General features: G+C 40.3%; 1 protein-coding gene and 1 pseudogene across 3 annotated transcripts; both read right to left on the bottom strand.

Annotated features, from left to right (window-relative positions):
• Nucleotides 1–93: 93 nt before the first annotated feature.
• LOC144306504 (chemokine-like factor) lies at nt 94–17,192 on the bottom strand. 3 transcript variants are annotated; one of them, XM_077885903.1, is made up of 4 exons: nt 17,008–17,183; nt 13,725–13,883; nt 6,793–6,888; nt 94–281 (listed from the first exon to the last, which is right to left on the bottom strand). In XM_077885903.1, the coding sequence occupies exons 1-4, from the start codon at nt 17,089–17,091 to the stop codon at nt 165–167; spliced, it is 456 nt and encodes a 151-aa protein (XP_077742029.1). In that variant the 5' UTR covers nt 17,092–17,183; the 3' UTR covers nt 94–164. The 3 variants fall into 3 exon arrangements, with proteins under 3 accessions (XP_077742029.1, XP_077742036.1, XP_077742019.1); XM_077885893.1 differs by lacking the exon at nt 94–281 and adding an exon at nt 288–464 and having other exon boundaries at nt 17,008–17,192; XM_077885910.1 differs by lacking the exon at nt 13,725–13,883 and having other exon boundaries at nt 17,008–17,181.
• Nucleotides 9,081–13,676, bottom strand: LOC144306494 (cyclin-C pseudogene; annotated as a pseudogene).
• Nucleotides 17,193–17,685: the final 493 nt, after the last annotated feature.

Raw genomic sequence — 17,685 nt, 5'->3', positions numbered from 1 at the left:
CTTGGAAGTGACAGTATTGGTAAGCGCTGGGCAGATTTCCCACATCTCTTCTTCCAGTTCCCATATTGAGATTAAAAGAACAACCACAGGAAATAGGTGGAAGAATAAAAAAATATATTTAATACTTAGGATCAACTAAAAAGTAATATAAAATGACAAAACCTTTATATTTTGTCATGAATAGTACGTTTCTGATAAGGACCACTTGGATTAAATAGAAGCTTCCGGTACATAAGGACCCCATCGGCAATACAGCACACTGCTACTAGGAGTCCAAACACCTGGAAACAAACACACTTTGTCACTGCTGTCCCGGCGGTCTGGACCTCCATCATTCACACAGGTTTTATTTGGCTTCCTCTCCTGCTAGGATACTGAGATTGCTCCATCCACTTCCACCTAATGCTAAACTGGGAGGAAACTTCAAGGATCCTTTTATTCTCATTCTCAAGTTCCCTAGCTGCCTAGAGAAAGGGAAAAGATAACTTAGGTAAGCAGAAATAATACTGAAGTGGTGTGGGCTCTGAAATTAATACTTGTCTGGATCTCTTGACCTGCCCTCAATGTTCAACTGCCTTTCTTATTACAAACTCTACTGAAGAAAGGGCCAAAGTTAACACCAGCTCAAGATTAAATCATTGCAACTGTAGCTGTGATAAACACTTTAGAGAACTGGAATGATAAGATGATCCAAAGTGAACTCTTAAAGGCTAGGCTACATCCACTTAAGGGTGGGATTCTAAGGAGGCCTCAGGAGAAAAAAAAAGGTAAAGGGAATAAACTAGAACCTGGTCTTTAGGTATTCTGATGGCTATCTGAGAGCTGGCACCTGGGCTAGAAAAGAAGAATATACCTTGCATGCTATTTGGTCAGTTCCATCCAATGGCTAGGAAGTCTGGCCTCTTGGCTCTAGATTCCATTCCATTTTCCATCCTGAATCTCAAACTCAGCTTCCTAGGTTCTGACCACAAAAAGTACCTCCTACCTATCCATCCATAACTCTGGTACTCTGCATGTTGCTGGTTCTTCTACCTGGAAACATCTCCCTTGTCTCCCCTTTATTCCTAGGAAGTTGCATTTCTACTGACAGAGCAAGGTAGCTGCTTTCTCTTTTTTGTGGCCTACAGTACTCTATCAATGGCTTATATACAGTTGTTTGCATTTCTGTTCTCTGTATTAGGCTCTAAGCAATTTGAGGATAAGGTGGGCTCATGTTCTAGTCCATGCTGTCAAAAGAAATATAATGTGAGTCACCAATGTAAGCCACATAATTTAAAATTTTCTAATAGCACATTAAAAAGAACAAAAAACAAGTGAAATTAATTTTAATAACATATTTTGTTTAGCCCAGTATATCCAAAATATAATTTTAGTATGTCATCAATATAATAAATTATTATGAAATGTTATACAGTTTTTGGTAAGTCATTGAAATCCAGTGTGTATTTTAAATGTATAGATCATCTCAATCAGACCAGCTACATTCCCAGGGCTCAGTAGTCATATGTGGCTAGTGGATACTGCACTGGACAGCACAACTCTATATTTTGTCAGCATCTACTAAAGTGCATATTTTTAAACCATGAATCAGTGAATGAATAAGCAAATGAGTAAAAGTACAGTTGACCTTTGAACAACATGGGTTTGAACTGCATAGGTGCTCTTACATATGATTTTTTTTCCAATAATTATAGTACAGTACTGTAAATGTATTTTCTCTTATGATTTTCTTAATAACATTTTCTTTTCTCTAGCTTACTTTATTGTAAGATACAGGGTTTAATATATATATATAATATAGAAAATATGTGTTAACTTTATATTTTCAGTGCTTCTTGTCAGCAGTAGGCTATTAGTAGCTAAGTTTTTGGGAAGTCAGAGTTTAAAAAGTTTCAAGTGTGTGTGGGGGGATTGATGTTCAAGGGTCAATTGTAAGTCCTATGCCTTGTTCCTCTTTCTCCATAGTAGAGGGATAAGATTATCTTTTTTTTATTCGTAAGTTTAAAAAAAATATTTAAGGGGCGGGGCAAGATGGCGGAAGAGTAGGGTCCCCCAAATCACCTGTCCCCACCAACTTACCTAGATAACTTTCAAATCATCCTGAAAACCTACAAATTCGACCTGAGAGTTAAAGAGAGAACAGCTGGAATGCTACAGAGAGAAGAGTTTGCGCTTCGAATAAGTACAACTCGTTTTTAGCCACTCTTCACTGAGCAAAATGACTAGAAAGAAGAACTCACCACAAAAGAAAGAATCAGAAATGGTACTCTCTGCCACAGAGTTACAGAATTTGAATTAAAATTCAATGTCAGAAAGCCAATTCAGAAGTACAATAATAAAGCTACTGGTGGCTCTGGAAAAAAGCATAATGGATTCAAGAGACTTCATGACTGCAGAATTTAGATCTAATCAGGCCGAAATTAAAAATCAATTAAATGAGATGCAATCCAAACTGGAGGTCCTAACGATGAGGGTTAATGAGGTAGAAGAAAGAGTGAGTGACATAGAAGACAAGTTGATGGCAAGGAAGGAAGCTGAGGAAAAAAGAGAAAAAGAATTAAAAGACCACGAGGAAAGGTTAAAGGAAATAAATGACAGCCTCAGAAGGAAAAAAATCTACGTTTAATTGGTGTTAGGGACAGAGGACCAGAAAGCATATTTGAACAAATCATAGATGAGAACTTCCCTAACTTGGAGAGAGAAACAGGCATTCAGATCCAGGACATAGAGAGAGTCCCCCCCCCCCAATCAATAAAAAGCATTCAATACCTCAACATTTAATAGTGAAACTTGCAAATTCCAAAGACAAAGAGAAAATCCTTAAAGCAATAAGAGACAAGAGATCCCTAACTTATATGGGGAGAAATGTTAGATTAACAGCAGACCTCTCCACAGAGACCTGGCAGGCCAGAAAGGGCTGGTAGGATATATTCAGGGTCCTAAATGAGAAGAATATGCAGCCAAGAATACTCTATCCAGCAAGGCTCACATTCAGAATAGAAGAAGAGATAAAGAGCTTCCAATATAGGCAGAAACTGAAAGAATATGTGACCACCAAACCATCTCTGCAAGAAATATTAAGGGAGACCCCGTAAAAGAAAGAGGAGGCCCAAAGAAATAATCCACAAAAACAGGGACTGAATAGGTATTATGATGACACTAAATTCACATCTTTCAATAGTAACTCTGAACGTGAATAGGCTTAATTATCCCATCAAAAGACTCAGGGTTTCAGACTGGATAAAAAAACAAGACCCATCTATTTGCTGTCTACAAGAGACTCATTTTAGACCTAAGGACACCTCCAGCCTGAAAATGAAAGGCTGGAGAACCATTTACCATTCAAATGGTCCTGAAAAGAAAGCAGGGGTAGCAATCCTCATATCAGATAAATTAAAGTTTATTCCAAAGACTGTAGTAAGAGATGAAGAGGGACACTATATCATACTTAAAGGATCTATCCGACAAGAGGACCTAACAATCATGAATATTTATGCCCCTAATGTGGGAGCTGCCAAGTATATCAATCAATTAATAACCAAAGTAAAGACATACTTAGATAATAATACACTAATACTGGGAGACTTCAATACAGTGCTTTCTGCAAATGACAGATTTTCTAAGCATAACATCTCCAAAGAAACAAGACCTTTAAATGATACACTGAACCAGATGGATTTCACAGATATTTACAGAACTTTATATCCAAACTCAACTGAATACACATTCTTCTCAAGTGCACATGGAACTTTCTCTAGAATAGACCACATACTGGGTCACAAATCAGGTCTTAACCCCTGCATATTTTCAGACCATAATGCTTTGAAACTTGAACTCAATCACAAGAAGAAATTTGGAAGAAATTCAAACACGTGGAGGTTAAAGATCATCCTGATAAAAGATGAAAGGGTCAACCAGTAAATTAGAGAAGAATTAAAAAGATTCATGGAGGGAGATCCCTAGGTGGCTCAGCGGTTTAGCACCTGCCTTCAGCCCAGGGCGTGATCCTGGAGTCCTGGGATCAAGTCCGGCATCGGGCTCCCTGCATGGAGCCTGCTTCTCCCTGTGCCTCTCTCTCTCTCTGTCTCTCTCATAAATAAATAAAATCTTTAAAAAAATATTCATGGAAACTAATGAGAATGAAGATACAACCATTCAAAATCTTTGGGATACAGCAAAAGCAGTACTGAGAGGGAAATACATCGCAATACAAGCATCCCTCAAAAAATTGGAAAAAACTGAAGTACACAAGCTAACCTTGCACCTAAAGGAACTGGAGAAAGAACAGCAAATAAAACCTACACCCAGCAGAAGAAGAGAGTTAATAAAGATTCAAGCAGAACTCAATGAAATAGAGACCAGAAGAACTGTGGAACAGATCAACAAAACCAGGAGTTGGTTCTTTGAGAGAATTAATAAGATAGATAAACCATTAGCCAACCTTATTATAAAGAAAAGAGAAAAGACTCTAGTTAATAAAATCACAAATGAAAAAGGAGAGATCACAACCAATACCAAGGAAATACAAGCAATTTAAAAAACATATTATGAGCAGCTATCCACCAATAAATTAGGCAATCTAGAAAAAATGGACGCATTTCTGGAAAACCACAAACTACAAAACTGGAACAGGAAGAAACAGAAAACCTGAACAGGCCAATAACCAGGGAGGAAATTGAAGCAGCCATCAAAAACCTCCCAAGACACAGAAGTCCAGGGCCAGATGGCTTCCCAGGGGAATTCTATCAAACATTTAAAGAAGAAACAATACCTATTCTACTAAAGCTGTTCCAAAAGGTAGAAAGGGATAGAATACTTCCAAACTCGTTCTATGAGGCCAGCATCACCTTAATTCCAAAACCAGACAAAGACCCCACCAAAAAGGAGAATTATAGACCAATATCCCTGATGAACACAGATGCAAAAATTCTCTACAAGATACTAGCCAATAGGATCCAACAGTACTTTAAGAAGATTATTCACCATGACCAAGTGGGATTTATGCCTGGGATGCAAGGCTGGTTCAACACTCGTAAAGCAATCAACATGATAGATCATTATCAACAAGAGAAAAAACAAGAACCATTGGATCCTCTCAATAGATGCAGAGAAAGCATTTGACAAAATACAGCATCCATTCCTGATCAAAACTCTTCATAGTGTAGGGCTAGAGGGAACATTCCTCAACATCTTAAAAGCCATCTATGAAAAGCCCACAGCAAATATCATTCTCAATGGGGAAACACTGGGAGCCTTTCCCCTAAGATCAGGAACACGACAGGGATGTCCACTCTCACCACTGATATTCAACATAGTACTAGAAGTCCTAGCCTCAGCAATCAGGCAACGAAAAGAAATAAAAGGCATTCAAATTGGAAAAGAAGAAGTCAAACTCTCCCTCTTTGCAGATGACATGATACTGTACATAGAAAACCCAAAAGACTCCACCCCAAGATTGCTAGAACTCATATTGGCAGTGTGGCGGGATACAAAATCAATGCCCAGAAATCAGTGGCATTTCTGTACGCTAACAACGAAACTAAAGAAAGAGAAATTAAGGAGTCAATCCCATTTACAATTGTACCCCAAAGCATAAGATACCTAGGAATAAACCTAACCAAAGAGGTAAAGGATCTATACCCTAAAAACTACAGAACACTTCTGAAAGAAATTGAGGAAGATGCAAAGAGATGGAAAAATATTCCATGCTCATGGATTAGAAGAATTAATATGTGAAAATGTCAATGCTACCCAGGACAATTTACACATTTAGTGCAATCCCTATCAAAATACCATGGACTTTCTTCAGAGAGTTGGAACAAATAATCTTATGATTTGTGTGGAATCGGAAAAGACCCCAAATAGCCAGGGCAATATTGAAAAAGAAATTGCTATTATAGCACTATTTCATTTCTAGAATAATTCTTATCCCTTATGAAGTTGCTTGGGGCTTAATAAGGAGATGAAAAACCATGGACTGTGACATACATGGCTATCTGAGAATGGTTAGTTCTCCTAAGTGGCCCATACTATGGAAAGACAAGGAAGTAGGAGGGAGATTTATTTAAGAACTTTCTGATTCACATCTCTAGATCAGAATCTATAAAAGCCAAATGATTTTGAACCTCCTATAAGAAATCTCAGAAGAAAAAAAAAAGAAATCTCAGAAGAGAAAAAAAAAAGAAATTTCAGAAGAGTATCAGATGGAACTAAAACTCAATTATTTGATTCTTATTTATTTTGGCTTGCCTTCCTGGATAAAGTCTGATTAAACTGGCTTGTTTCTCTTCAAGTAAAGTTCAAAATAAATTCTTTAGTTATAAAGCTTCCTACCACCATGTCATGAGACATCTTATATTCCATCTGAAGAAAGATCTGGACAAAACCAAAACGAAACAAAACTGAGTTCAGAGCAATCTGTCTCACCTTAACAAGTGGTATATAGCCTTTTCTTTAAAAGGGAGAGCTATGAGACTCATCCATGGTCTTCTGCTTGACATCAGGTTTCTCAGAGCTAAATGTAACAGATCAGTCTAGTCTAGCCCTGAATATTGATGCAGAATATATAGGAACTACAGCTTGGTTAACTTCAGTTTTAGGGTGAAATCATATTCTTCCATGTTAATCAGGACATGTACTCACACAAAAAATATTAAGCCACTAGGGACTATATACTGGCCTAAGAGCCCCAAGGATGAATACAGTGTAGATTTCTGTTCTTGTATCTATTTTTCAAGGAAATTTGAATACTAATTAAACCTAAAGCAAGAAATCAGAAAAACCTATACTTACCCCTCCAAGGACTATAAATGTTGTGGTTTCTGGTAACAGTGACAACACAGATATGATTATCATGAATATTGCTGCTATCGCTGAGTTGATAATATCCTAAAACACAGAATAGCAAGGTCAGCTTTACATGAAGATCACCAAAAAATAAATCAGCTGCCTAGAGATTTTGAAATTTTCATTTTATTAAATTTAGTGGTTTTAAAAATTATTTTAGGAAATCCAAGTGCCACAGTAAAATGATGCCTATATTGCATTTGGTCTACAGCAATGCCTAGTGTTTTTCTTGACCTATGATATACCAATCATTTAACTACTTAGACTTTCCTTTTTATTTAAATGCAGTTGGAAGGAGAACTCATCTGGTTGGGACTGGATGATGTATTGTGTGGAAGGTTTATAATAGAATGGTACAGAATGCTAAGAGAAAATGTGGAGTTGTTTACACTGTAAATCAGACAACTCTATAATGTTACTAAAATGCAGTTAATGTAATTCATAAAAAAGCTGCACCCACTTGGCAGAAAGTAGTAATTTTCAGGAAAAAACTTTCATACATCTGCATGCAATGGCTGGCTGTTTATGCTATTATTTCTGATCATGTAGTTCATTTCTTTAGTGATTTCTAGAAACAAAGCTTTTGCCCTCTGAACAATGGCTTTAAGCTAGCATTTTGAATGGATGTATAGTGTGGGAAAGGTAAACTGTCTTTATTCTGGAATGGTTTATATCTGTTTACAGGGAACTGTAGGCAGGAATGTATTGTTAATATACAAATATCAGACCTTAAACTGGTAATTTAGAAATGTGGTTATTAAAAAGAAAATGGGGGTGCATAGGTGGCTCAGTAGGTTGAGCATTCACCTCTTGATTTCAGTTCAGGTCATGATCTCAGGGTCATGAGATAGAGCCCCATGTTGGGCTCCACGCTCAGCACAGAATCTGCTTGAAATTCTATCCCTCTGCCTCATTCACATTTTCTCAAAACAAACAAAAAAAAAAAAAAAAAGGAAGAGTTCCATGGGGACCAGGCAAGATTAGATGCATGTAGGAAGAAAAAGTTCTCATTTGCAAGAAATATTCAGACTGTCATTGGTTAATGTTCCTCTGTGTTGGATATTTTGCTGGCCTCAAGGCAAGCCACACATTTACTTCAGACAGACAGCCCTGCCTCCTGTGAGTAATTCAGGAAAGTGTATATGAATGGCTTATGGGTAAAAGTGGGTTCTAGGGAGTGTACCACTCTGCAGGGACCTTATTCTGTTCATTATCCTTCTTTGTCCCTGGCTAGCTTTCCTCAATGCAGCACCCCTCTAGTTACGGTTGTTTCTCTTCCTCTGCTCAGTCTAACCATACTTTCAGCTTTCTGGTCACCTGTCCACTTGAGGGACACCATTTTGGTCAAGGGACCTCCAGGAATACAGTCTGTGAATATTTATTTCTTCCAGGACTTATTTTGCTCTCTTTACATGTGCCAGTGTTCACCACTCCTTTTTGAAATGTTTTCCTCGCTTGCCTTCTATGACATGGGTCTCCCTTGCATTCTTTCCTGCTTTTCTCTGGCTCCTCCTCCTTTTCACCCAATATGTGGGCGTTTCCCAGTTTTACCTTCAGCTTGCTTTCCATTCTTTCTTTCCCATTTAGGCCAGTCCCAGAGCTCATCTACCATCACAAGGTGTTGACTTCCAAAGTTGCAGCTTTAACTCCTATCTCCCAAACTTCAGACCTGTTTTGAGTATTTCCATCTGAATATTCCATAAGCAACTAAAACCTAGTATTTCTCAAACTGAACTCATTGCATTCCTCTCCCTGGCCCTTCCTTAAACCTATTCTTCTTTCTGTAGTTCCTATATCATTATCATCTCAAGATACTTAAATGGCAGATATTCTTAATTCTTATGTACGTAGTCCTATCAATTCTACCCGGTTAACCCTTTCTCTACAACTACTGTTATCACTGTAGTTCAGGCCTTTATAATTTTCATGCCTGGATTACAGAACCAACAATTTTTTTAAAAGATTTTATTTATTTGAGAGAGAGAGAGAGAGAGAGAGAGAGAGAGGTGGAGACACAGGCAGAGGGAGACACAGGCTCCACACAAGGAGCCTGATGTGGAACTCAATCCTAGATTCCAGGATCAGGACCTGAGCTGAAGGCAGACGCTTAACCACTGAGCCACCCAGGCGTCCCTAGAACCAATTTTTTTTTTTTAAGCTGGAGAACTTTACTTTTATTCTTGAAGTTTTATACTAGGAAGTCAACATTTAATTTAATAATCCATTGTTCACAATTGATTTATAAAAAATTTAATCCTTAAATTGTACATCAATATCCTATGACTCCAAATTTTATCACTCTCCTTTAAATCTGAAGAAAATTATTATTTTAAGTTCCACAGATAGCACAGTCCCACTGACATAACATTTAGTTCAAAGTCCTACACTCGGGATCCCTGGGTGGCGCAGCGGTTTGGCGCCTGCCTTTGGCCCAGGGCACGATCCTGGAGACCCGGGATCCAATCCCACGTTGGGCTCCCGGTGCATGGAGCCTGCTTCTCCCTCTGCCTATGTCTCTGCCTCTCTCTCTCTCTCTATCATAAATAAATAAAAATTAAAAAAAAAAAACAACCAAAAACAAAGTCCTACACTCATGAGAATTAAGAACAGCCAGTATCAAACTGGCCTGAAACCTGATTGTGTTCCTGGCTCAATTTACCTGTAGTAAATTTGTAAATCCACACTAAGACACAAAAATAAACTAGGGTGTGATGTAATATAAAAAACTTAAAAAAAGAAAACTTTTCACAGCAGAGTAAAAATTAACATTAAAATGTTACCAAATTTCAACCATATTATGATGTTTTATCCAATTAGCTTTCAAAATGCCTGATTAATTGTGAATCAAATGCAAAGAACATCATGTAGGATTTTTTTTTTAAGTTTGCCCAACACTTCAAAATGGTTATGGAATTAATAATAACTTTTAAAATGTCAAAGTATGCTATACATATTGCACTTTTCTGCTAGGCTGGGCTAGTATCTTCCATGGCAAGATACTAAAACTATTGAATAAAAAGTACTTTTAAGTAAATAGGTACTTGATTATCAAGTACCTATTGAAATTATCAACATCATTACCAAAATCTTCCAGGATTTTGTTAAGATTTGATTCCTAAAATACAGTTTAAAAGTTTAACTTAAGGAGGGAAATAAAACCGTCATATATTTGACTTTTTATGTCCTTTTTTGGTCCTTCAATGACCAAAGAGAATTTTAAACAAATTATGCTTTATGTTTCTTGGCTTAATAAAAAGCTATAATTTCTATTATCCAAATTAAGAAAAAGTATACTAATCAAAAGCTATTAATTTTGAAATATCTATGTAAGACTGTCTGTAGGTCCCCTTAGAACCTTTCCAAGCTTTTATAATCAATTATAATCAATTTTAATGAATTATGTACTAGAATCAAATTAGGTAAAGAAAAACTTATTTTGCAAAAATAAAATCACTTCCCAATATGTTTGACAGAAGCAAGCTATTCATTTTCATTTGTGTTCCATTGAAGACATAACTGAAATCTGTCCAATGGTTTATTTCCAACTGGTCCACTATGGAATTCTTCAGAATGTTTTAAGGTTGGCTGTAGCTAGAGTTCTGACTTCCATTTGGACCCTCCTCTCCACTGTTTGGAGGAGGTTTTGGCTTTGGCATCTTACTAAGAATAGTTGCCATCTCTTTTCGCTCATCAAAATTCTTCCACTGCTCATACAGTTTTAAAATAACCCTGATTATTTCTAAAATCTTCTCCATATCCACAGAAAGCTCAGCAAACCACTGTCTGGCATCTTTCTGCTGAACAACACAAGCTACATGTAGACAAGCTAAAGCTATCATGAAAGGAGGATAGAGTAGGCAAAGATCCGTTCTGTAGGTATCATTCACTATCCTCCATGCAAGGGGAAGCAACATGTCTTCTTGGCCCACGTCCTGCACATACTGAAGCAAAGGTCTGTAAGGATGATACACTATCAAGCAACAATCCGTTAGTTCTAAAAGATAGAATTCACATTCTAATATATGGTTCATCCTATAAGGAAATTCCTTTGGAAAGGCATATGAAAATCTGGTTTTTAATACAGAAGTAGCAGCAGAAATCAATCTTGTATTTGAGACTACTCCAAATTCCTCTACTTTGGATGCCAAAAACACACAGTAGGAGCCATTAACACAAGATTTTTTTTTAAATACAAGATTTATACTTTTCAGAGAATACCTGGCATAGAATCTCTTGAAATAGACTGTTCAAGAACTTGTTGTCTTAATTTTAAGATGTTCACCTAATGCTTGAATAACATTTGTAAAAAATATTTGTAATTTCCAATACTCTTCTTCTGAGAGAAACTTTAAATCCTTCAGGCGTTCCTTCAACAGATCTTGTTTATCCAAAATCCACTGCAAATAATGGGAGCTCTGCCAAAAGTTCCCTGCTATGGAACACAGCTTGCCCTGATAAAAAAAGCACCAGCCGGCAGAGCAGCCCGCAGAGCGACCATAGACCCAGCCCGCCCGGTAACCGTGCTCCTGGATCTCTAGAACCAAATTTTTAAGTGGTCTCTGAGACCTACGTCTAGTTTTGTTCCTCTTTAAGCCATTATTGACACTGACCATGGCAATTTCCTAAATTGTAAGCTGCTCATGTGACTCTCATTTAAAACCCCTGAAAAGCTTACAATGCCCTTTGGTTAAAACCCAAGGCACATAAAGGCTTGCAATGCTTTGACCTCCTACTGCTTCTCAAGACTCCACTCTTGCCCCCTCTCTTCCACAACTCAATATCCCATCCATTCAGAACTACAGGCAGGTGCTGGAGTGTCATGCTCTTCCTTCCCCTAGACTCTCACATATACTGCTTCCTCTACCAGGAAAGCCCTCTGATCCCCATACCTGCTAACTAACTACTTTTAATCCTTCAGCCCTCGACTCAGGCATAGTTTTTTTCAGGAAAGCCTATGATGATTTGGTCCCCTTCCCTGGCTGGATGCCTCCATATGATTCTGGGTACGCATCTATCCCAGCACCTATTACTGAATTACTCATCTGTCTTGCTTCTTGGCTACATTGAAAATTTCACAGTCATAAGATTTGTATTTTATGGGATCCCTGGGTGGCGCAGCGGTTTGGCGCCTGCCTTTGGCCCAGGGCGCGATCCTGGAGACCCGGGATCGAATCCCATGTCGGGCTCCCGGTGCATGGAGCCTGCTTCTCCCTCTGCCTGTGTCTCTGCCTCTCTCTCTCTGTGTGTGACTATCATAAATAAAAAAAATTAAAAAATAAATTAAAAAAAAGATTTGTATTTTATGAAAGAACACATTACAGAAGCTGGGATTAGCAGACATGTAACACTTGCTGAATAAATGATTCTCCTAGATCAAGAACAGAGAGGAATCTGGGTTTCATAAGGGAATAATCCCATATTTGACCACATAGCACCATTTCTCAGCAAAGTTTGATCCTCAGAGAACTGGAAACTAAATTTCAGTCTACACATAGGCCACTCGCCCTCTCAGTGTAGTTTGTTAAGCTTAGGGCTCCAAGTTTATTGCTAGGGTCTATAATAAGTTCTAGAGAATTATAGTTTGGAGAAAAAATACTAAAATGCATTAGATTTATTAACCTTGGAAAGCAGAATGTGAAGAGCAACTATACAACTTGTTGAGTAAAGAGGATATGGGCCATGTTTATGTCCTTGAAGAAATTCCTAGAATAATTTAGCCTAGCTCTTTCTGCTACTAAAGGACATTATATACTCTGAGGGCCAGCTGAAGAGGGCATTGTGATCTCTTTTCCTAGACTTCCCTCCAGTCAAGTCCAGCTCTAAAAGTGTGATCAAGTAGAAGTTTAGAGAATTGCTATGAAGATCCTATTTCCCAGATTTCTCCTTTTGGGACTTTTTCAGCTTGTGATTAGCTTGAAATGTTCATCATTGGCCTTTGAAGGTGGTTCTAGAAGGTACCACTTGAAGGCATGCTTATGGTTTGAGAATAGCTCTAAAGTCCTCCCTTCTTAATAGGGGTTACTAGCTTGGATATCAGCACTTTGGAATCCAGGAAGATGGGACAAGTGCAGCAGAGGAAGACTTAACTGCAGCTATCAGTCCAGCCAAAGGTGGGAGTGGTAGCAAGGGGTCTTAGGAGGGAGACATACAGAGACAGGATGCTGGGGACAAAACTTAAAACAGGAGAGAGAGGTAAGGTCATTCAGTTCATCCCAGAACTGGATAATAGTACTGGCTAAAGGGACATGTTCACCTTAACTAGCATCTTCAACTTGCCTATTTTGGCTGTTTTCAGAACCATGTAGGCACTCTACTGGGCAGTTATTCTCAATGCTATTAGTAGAGTAGTTAAGTTCATATGCTATTAAATAAGGTAGTATAAGATGAGTTAATTATTTAGCATTAATGATTACAGACATTCTTACGTAAGATAACCCTGTACTTCATTTCCCAGATTATTTTAGTTTTCCATTTAGAGATCCGAGATATATAAGATTTGGATACTTGTGTATCTGCCTCCATCTCTTTCCCCAATTTTGAAGCCATCTCAATACGTACTTAAAAGGGAGATAAAGATTAAGAATGCTCTATAATTTTCTTAGCATAATCTTAAATTTAAATTTCTTTAATAGATAAACACTTAAGTGAATTCTAACAGAAGGGTCAGTCCCATCTACTGGTAGGTGGGAGCTCAGAGGAGAATTTATGCTGTGGTTGCACCAGTAACAACACAGAATATGGTAGCAGTGGGTAGATTTCCTCCTTCTTAAGCCTATCAGACATTCCATAAAGGCTTAAAAAACTAAAGACTAGTCTTTAAAAATGTCTATGACGGGAAAAAAAACTAGTTAATTTTAATAGTAAAACTGAGCACTTACAAGCAAAGGCCAAAATAAACAGTCCATTATTCGATCAAGCCTCAGAATATATAAAAGTATGAAAAAGAAAGTAATAGTGACTTCAAATCCAGTGATGACAATGTATGGTTCAGGGGCTTGTGCAATGATAAAAAAGGTCATGGATGTCACATTTAGTGCCTATAAGGATAAAAAAAAAAAAGATTCATTCAATGATTACTGAATGCAAGTTTAAGCTGTAAAAATGATCATTTCTAAAGTAATAAATGTGTTTATGCCATATATATGCACACCTAAAAGAAAAATTACTAAAATGTATGGATATTGCCTTTTTTTGTGTTTTAGGGGACTAGGCGTCCCTCTCTGTCATTCCACTTGTACAACTAATACCATCACTTCCCTTAATACCATCACTTTCTCCCTTCATCTTTTCCTACTACATATCTTTTTTTTTTCTCTCTCTCTCAGACCTTCCAATCTCTCCTCACTGGCTCCTTTCCTTATCATAATACAAACATATCCAAGTTCTCTTCTCTTAAAACACACACACACATGCCTTCCATTCATCCTGGTCTCCAAAGAAAACTCCTGTTTTCTACTTCTCTCTATGATGCTTTGCAAAAACACCTGTATGATGACTGTGTAATTCCTTACCATCTGCTCATCATCACTCCTTAACTCTTAGCAATCTGGAATCTACTGTCAAATTTACACATAGAATGTTGCCATGAAAAATATTGGAGAAAAATTAAAAATAAATTGTTAGAGAAAAACAATTCTCTGAAGAACCCTGTGGGGGAGAAAAGGAAAAAAAAAAACTCTCAACAATACTGATGCTTCACTTTTTACATATTTTCTCTAACCTAAATAGAATGCAATCAGAATTGATGAATATTTTGAGTTAAAAAAAGCCTTGAAGATAATCTAATTCAATCTCATTTCCAAAGGAAGATGATATAAAACACAGAAATGTTAAGTGACCTAAAGGAAAAATAAGCTGATAGGTCTCAGGGAGTCTGTCAATTTCATGTTCGTAGAAGCTGTCATGTTACAGCTCTACCCCAAATCTCTATATTTTTGGAAAATGGTTTTGTCAAGAGTTTCCCCTGGCTAGACTTTTATGATTGGTCTGTTAGCTGGTAGCATCTACATTCACTTTTATTTTTTTTTAATATTTTATTTATTCATGAGAGAGAGAGAGAGAGAGAGAGAGAGAGAGAGAGAGATATGCAGAGACCCAGGCAGAGGGAGAAGCAGGCTCCATGCAGGGAGCCTGACGTGGTACTCGATCCCAGGTCTCCAGGATGAGGCCCTGGGCTGAAGGCGGCGCTAAACTGCTGAGCCACCCAGGCTGCCCTACATTCACTTTTATTTTTTATTATTTTTTTAATTTTTAAGTTTTTAAAAATATTTTATTTATTCACTTTAGACACACACAGAGAGGGGCAAACACAGGCAGAGGGAGAAGCAGGCCCCATGCCAGGAGCTGGTCAGGTGGGACTTAATCCCAGGACTCCAGGATCATGCCCCTGGCCAAAGGTGGGCGCTGAACCGCTGAGCCACCCAAGGATTTCCCCCTACACTCACTTTTAAACCTTAAATCTATACAGGCTCATTATTCATAATTCTTTCAATCACTTTATTAGCCTAAAAATAGCTACCTTTAAGCTTCTAAATTGGTCTGAGTATGTGGCAAATATAACCAGTAACTTAAAAAGCCGTTCTTTATAATTAATATAATTACTATTAGCAACATTTCACCTCAAACCACTTCATTTACTCTACTGAACCATAGTCTTGAGTTCATGGATCATGAAATCTAGGGTTACTTTTTCGGCCCCCATCCTCTGTCAACTTTTTGCACCATGGAATTTGACGTTGGTGATTAATCTATTTTCTTAAAAGTTCCTATGATTTCAGTCACACTAGGTTCTTCCCCTATCCATTATTTACAGCTCTTTTATCATTACTTTCAGCCTTTGTCTCCAGTTCTCTTTTAAATATCCCACCGATATCTCACACGTTTCTTCACCACTCTGAAAACTACTTTTGCTCAATGATTTTTCAGAATTACTAAACTTCATGAACATTTTTTAGTTCTTCTCCTATGGGAACCCCATGGCCTAATTGCCATTGCCTGTCTTTTTCCTATTTTTCTTTGCACGTCACTTTTTCCTAGTCCTTATACCCCTGCAGCGATTCTCCCTTGGTGGGCTTCTCTCCTTTCACCCATCCTTTTAAGATGCTGGCGTTCCTTTGGCTTCTGTTCATGACTCGGTCGACAAGCGTGGGTCCGTGTCCCAAGTCAATCCTCAACATCTCACATATAAATGGTCATTTGCAATCTCTATCTGAATACCTACGGGAATCTCCAATTCACCGCATCCAAAACTGGGCTCATCTTGCTTGCTCCTTGCCCTTAATCGTTCATACCACTTTCTATCCCGTCACCCACCCTAGAATTAATTCTGTTATCGGTGCTCCTCACCACTCCCCACAACGTATCAATCCTCAGGTCCTGTTGATTTAATGCTGACCGTCTTGGGAACCCATCCCCTCTTCATCCCTACAGCTACAGCCCTTTAGTATCTCCCCTGAGCTACCAGGACAAAGGTATTAGGGGACAACTTCTAAAATGCAAGTACGTGGGCGGCCCGGGTGGCGCAGCGGTTTGGCGCCTGCCTTTGGCCCAGGGCGCGATCCTGGAGACCCGGGATCGAATCCCACGTCGGGCTCCCGGTGCAGGGAGCCTGCTTCTCCCTCTGCCTGTGCCCCTCCCCCCCGTCTCATGAATAAATAAATAAAATCTTCAAAAAAAAAAAAATGCAAAAGCGCTTCTCCGCGGCTCCCCGAGGTCTTCTTCCGTCGTTCAGCTCCTGTTTCCTCACGCCTTGCCCACAGGACGATCCCATGCGTCGGATCCCCTTCCTACATCTGCTTCCCGGGTGCTCAGGCGGTGCGAGCTCCGTCCTTCCCGTTGCTTAGGCCCAAGACTTGGGGCCGCGTCGACTCCTCTCCTTTTCTTACGGCGCGTCAGGTTCACCAGCAGATCCAGACACCGCGATTCCCTGCCGCCTGCCGGGGCAGCCCCGGGCAATCCCCGGGCTCTCCCTCCCCCGCAGCCCTCGGGTCCCTCTGACCCGGTGCGGTCCACGCAGCAGGGTGCTCCCTGGGCCGTGCGGCGCGTCCGTGAAGCCCGCGGGCAGCAGCGGCCTCCGGGCGCACCGCGAACCGTCCGCCTGGCGCCGTCCCCCGCGGCCCTGCGCGCTCGCCCAGCACGCCCCGCCCGGGGGCCCGGCCTCACCAGCCGCAGCATCTTCACGTGGCCTTTCACGCTGAAGCAGAAGGGGCGGTGCTTCGGCTTCGGCTTCGGCTTCAGCGTCGACATCACGCCTGCGGACGCGGCAGCAGCGCTTCTCCCCCTCGGGCGCCGCCTCAGCGCCCCGCTCCGCCGGGCCTCGCGCCGCCACAGCAACCGCCGCCCCGGCCGCGAGGCGCCCCCAGGCTTCCCGCCCTCGCGCGCGCATGCGCACGTCCCCGCGGCTCGCGCTCCTACGCATGCGCTTCACGGGGGCCGCTGCTCGCCGCCGTCTCCTTGCAGGCGTCCGGGGCTCGCCTGGGCACTTCCGGGGCCCGGCGGGGAGCCACGCGGGCGGCTCCTCCTAGCACCGCCCTCCTCGCCCTGTCGGGCGCCGAGGACTCCGGGGCTTCCCGCCCGGAGCGTTTCCGGAGGGGTGTGCACGCGGGGGATGGGGGGTGCGCTGGAACCCCTTGCAGGGCCACCCCGGGACGCTGAGCACCTCTAACACCAACTCAGGATTTTCCCTGGTCACCCCGTCTAGAGTGGCCACCATCACTCTCCCTTCATGGCACTGAACACTAGCTGACATGTATCTTAAGAATATAAATTGCGGGACGCCTGGGTGGCTCAGCGGGTGGGCACCTGCCTTTGGTTCAGGTCTGATCCCAGGATGCGGGATCG

The sequence above is a fragment of the Canis aureus genome, chromosome 3 (assembly GCF_053574225.1).
Source record: "Canis aureus isolate CA01 chromosome 3, VMU_Caureus_v.1.0, whole genome shotgun sequence".
In the NCBI taxonomy this organism is placed as follows: Eukaryota; Metazoa; Chordata; class Mammalia; order Carnivora; family Canidae; genus Canis; species Canis aureus.
Note: the sequence above shows the minus strand (reverse complement) of the source record. Positions and strands in the feature narration are given on the sequence as shown.

Coding starts and splice junctions, on each gene's coding strand:
- LOC144306504 (XM_077885893.1), bottom strand. CDS start 17,091: ATGTCGACGCTGAAGCCGAAGCCGAAGCCGAAGCACCGCCCCTTCTGC. Junction 13,884..17,007: donor ACGTGAAGATGCTGCGGCTG/GTGAGGCCGGGC, acceptor TTATCCTTATAG/GCACTAAATGTGACATCCAT. Junction 465..6,792: donor CATTTATAGTCCTTGGAGGG/GTAAGTATAGGT, acceptor CCCTTTCTCTAG/GCAGCTAGGGAACTTGAGAA.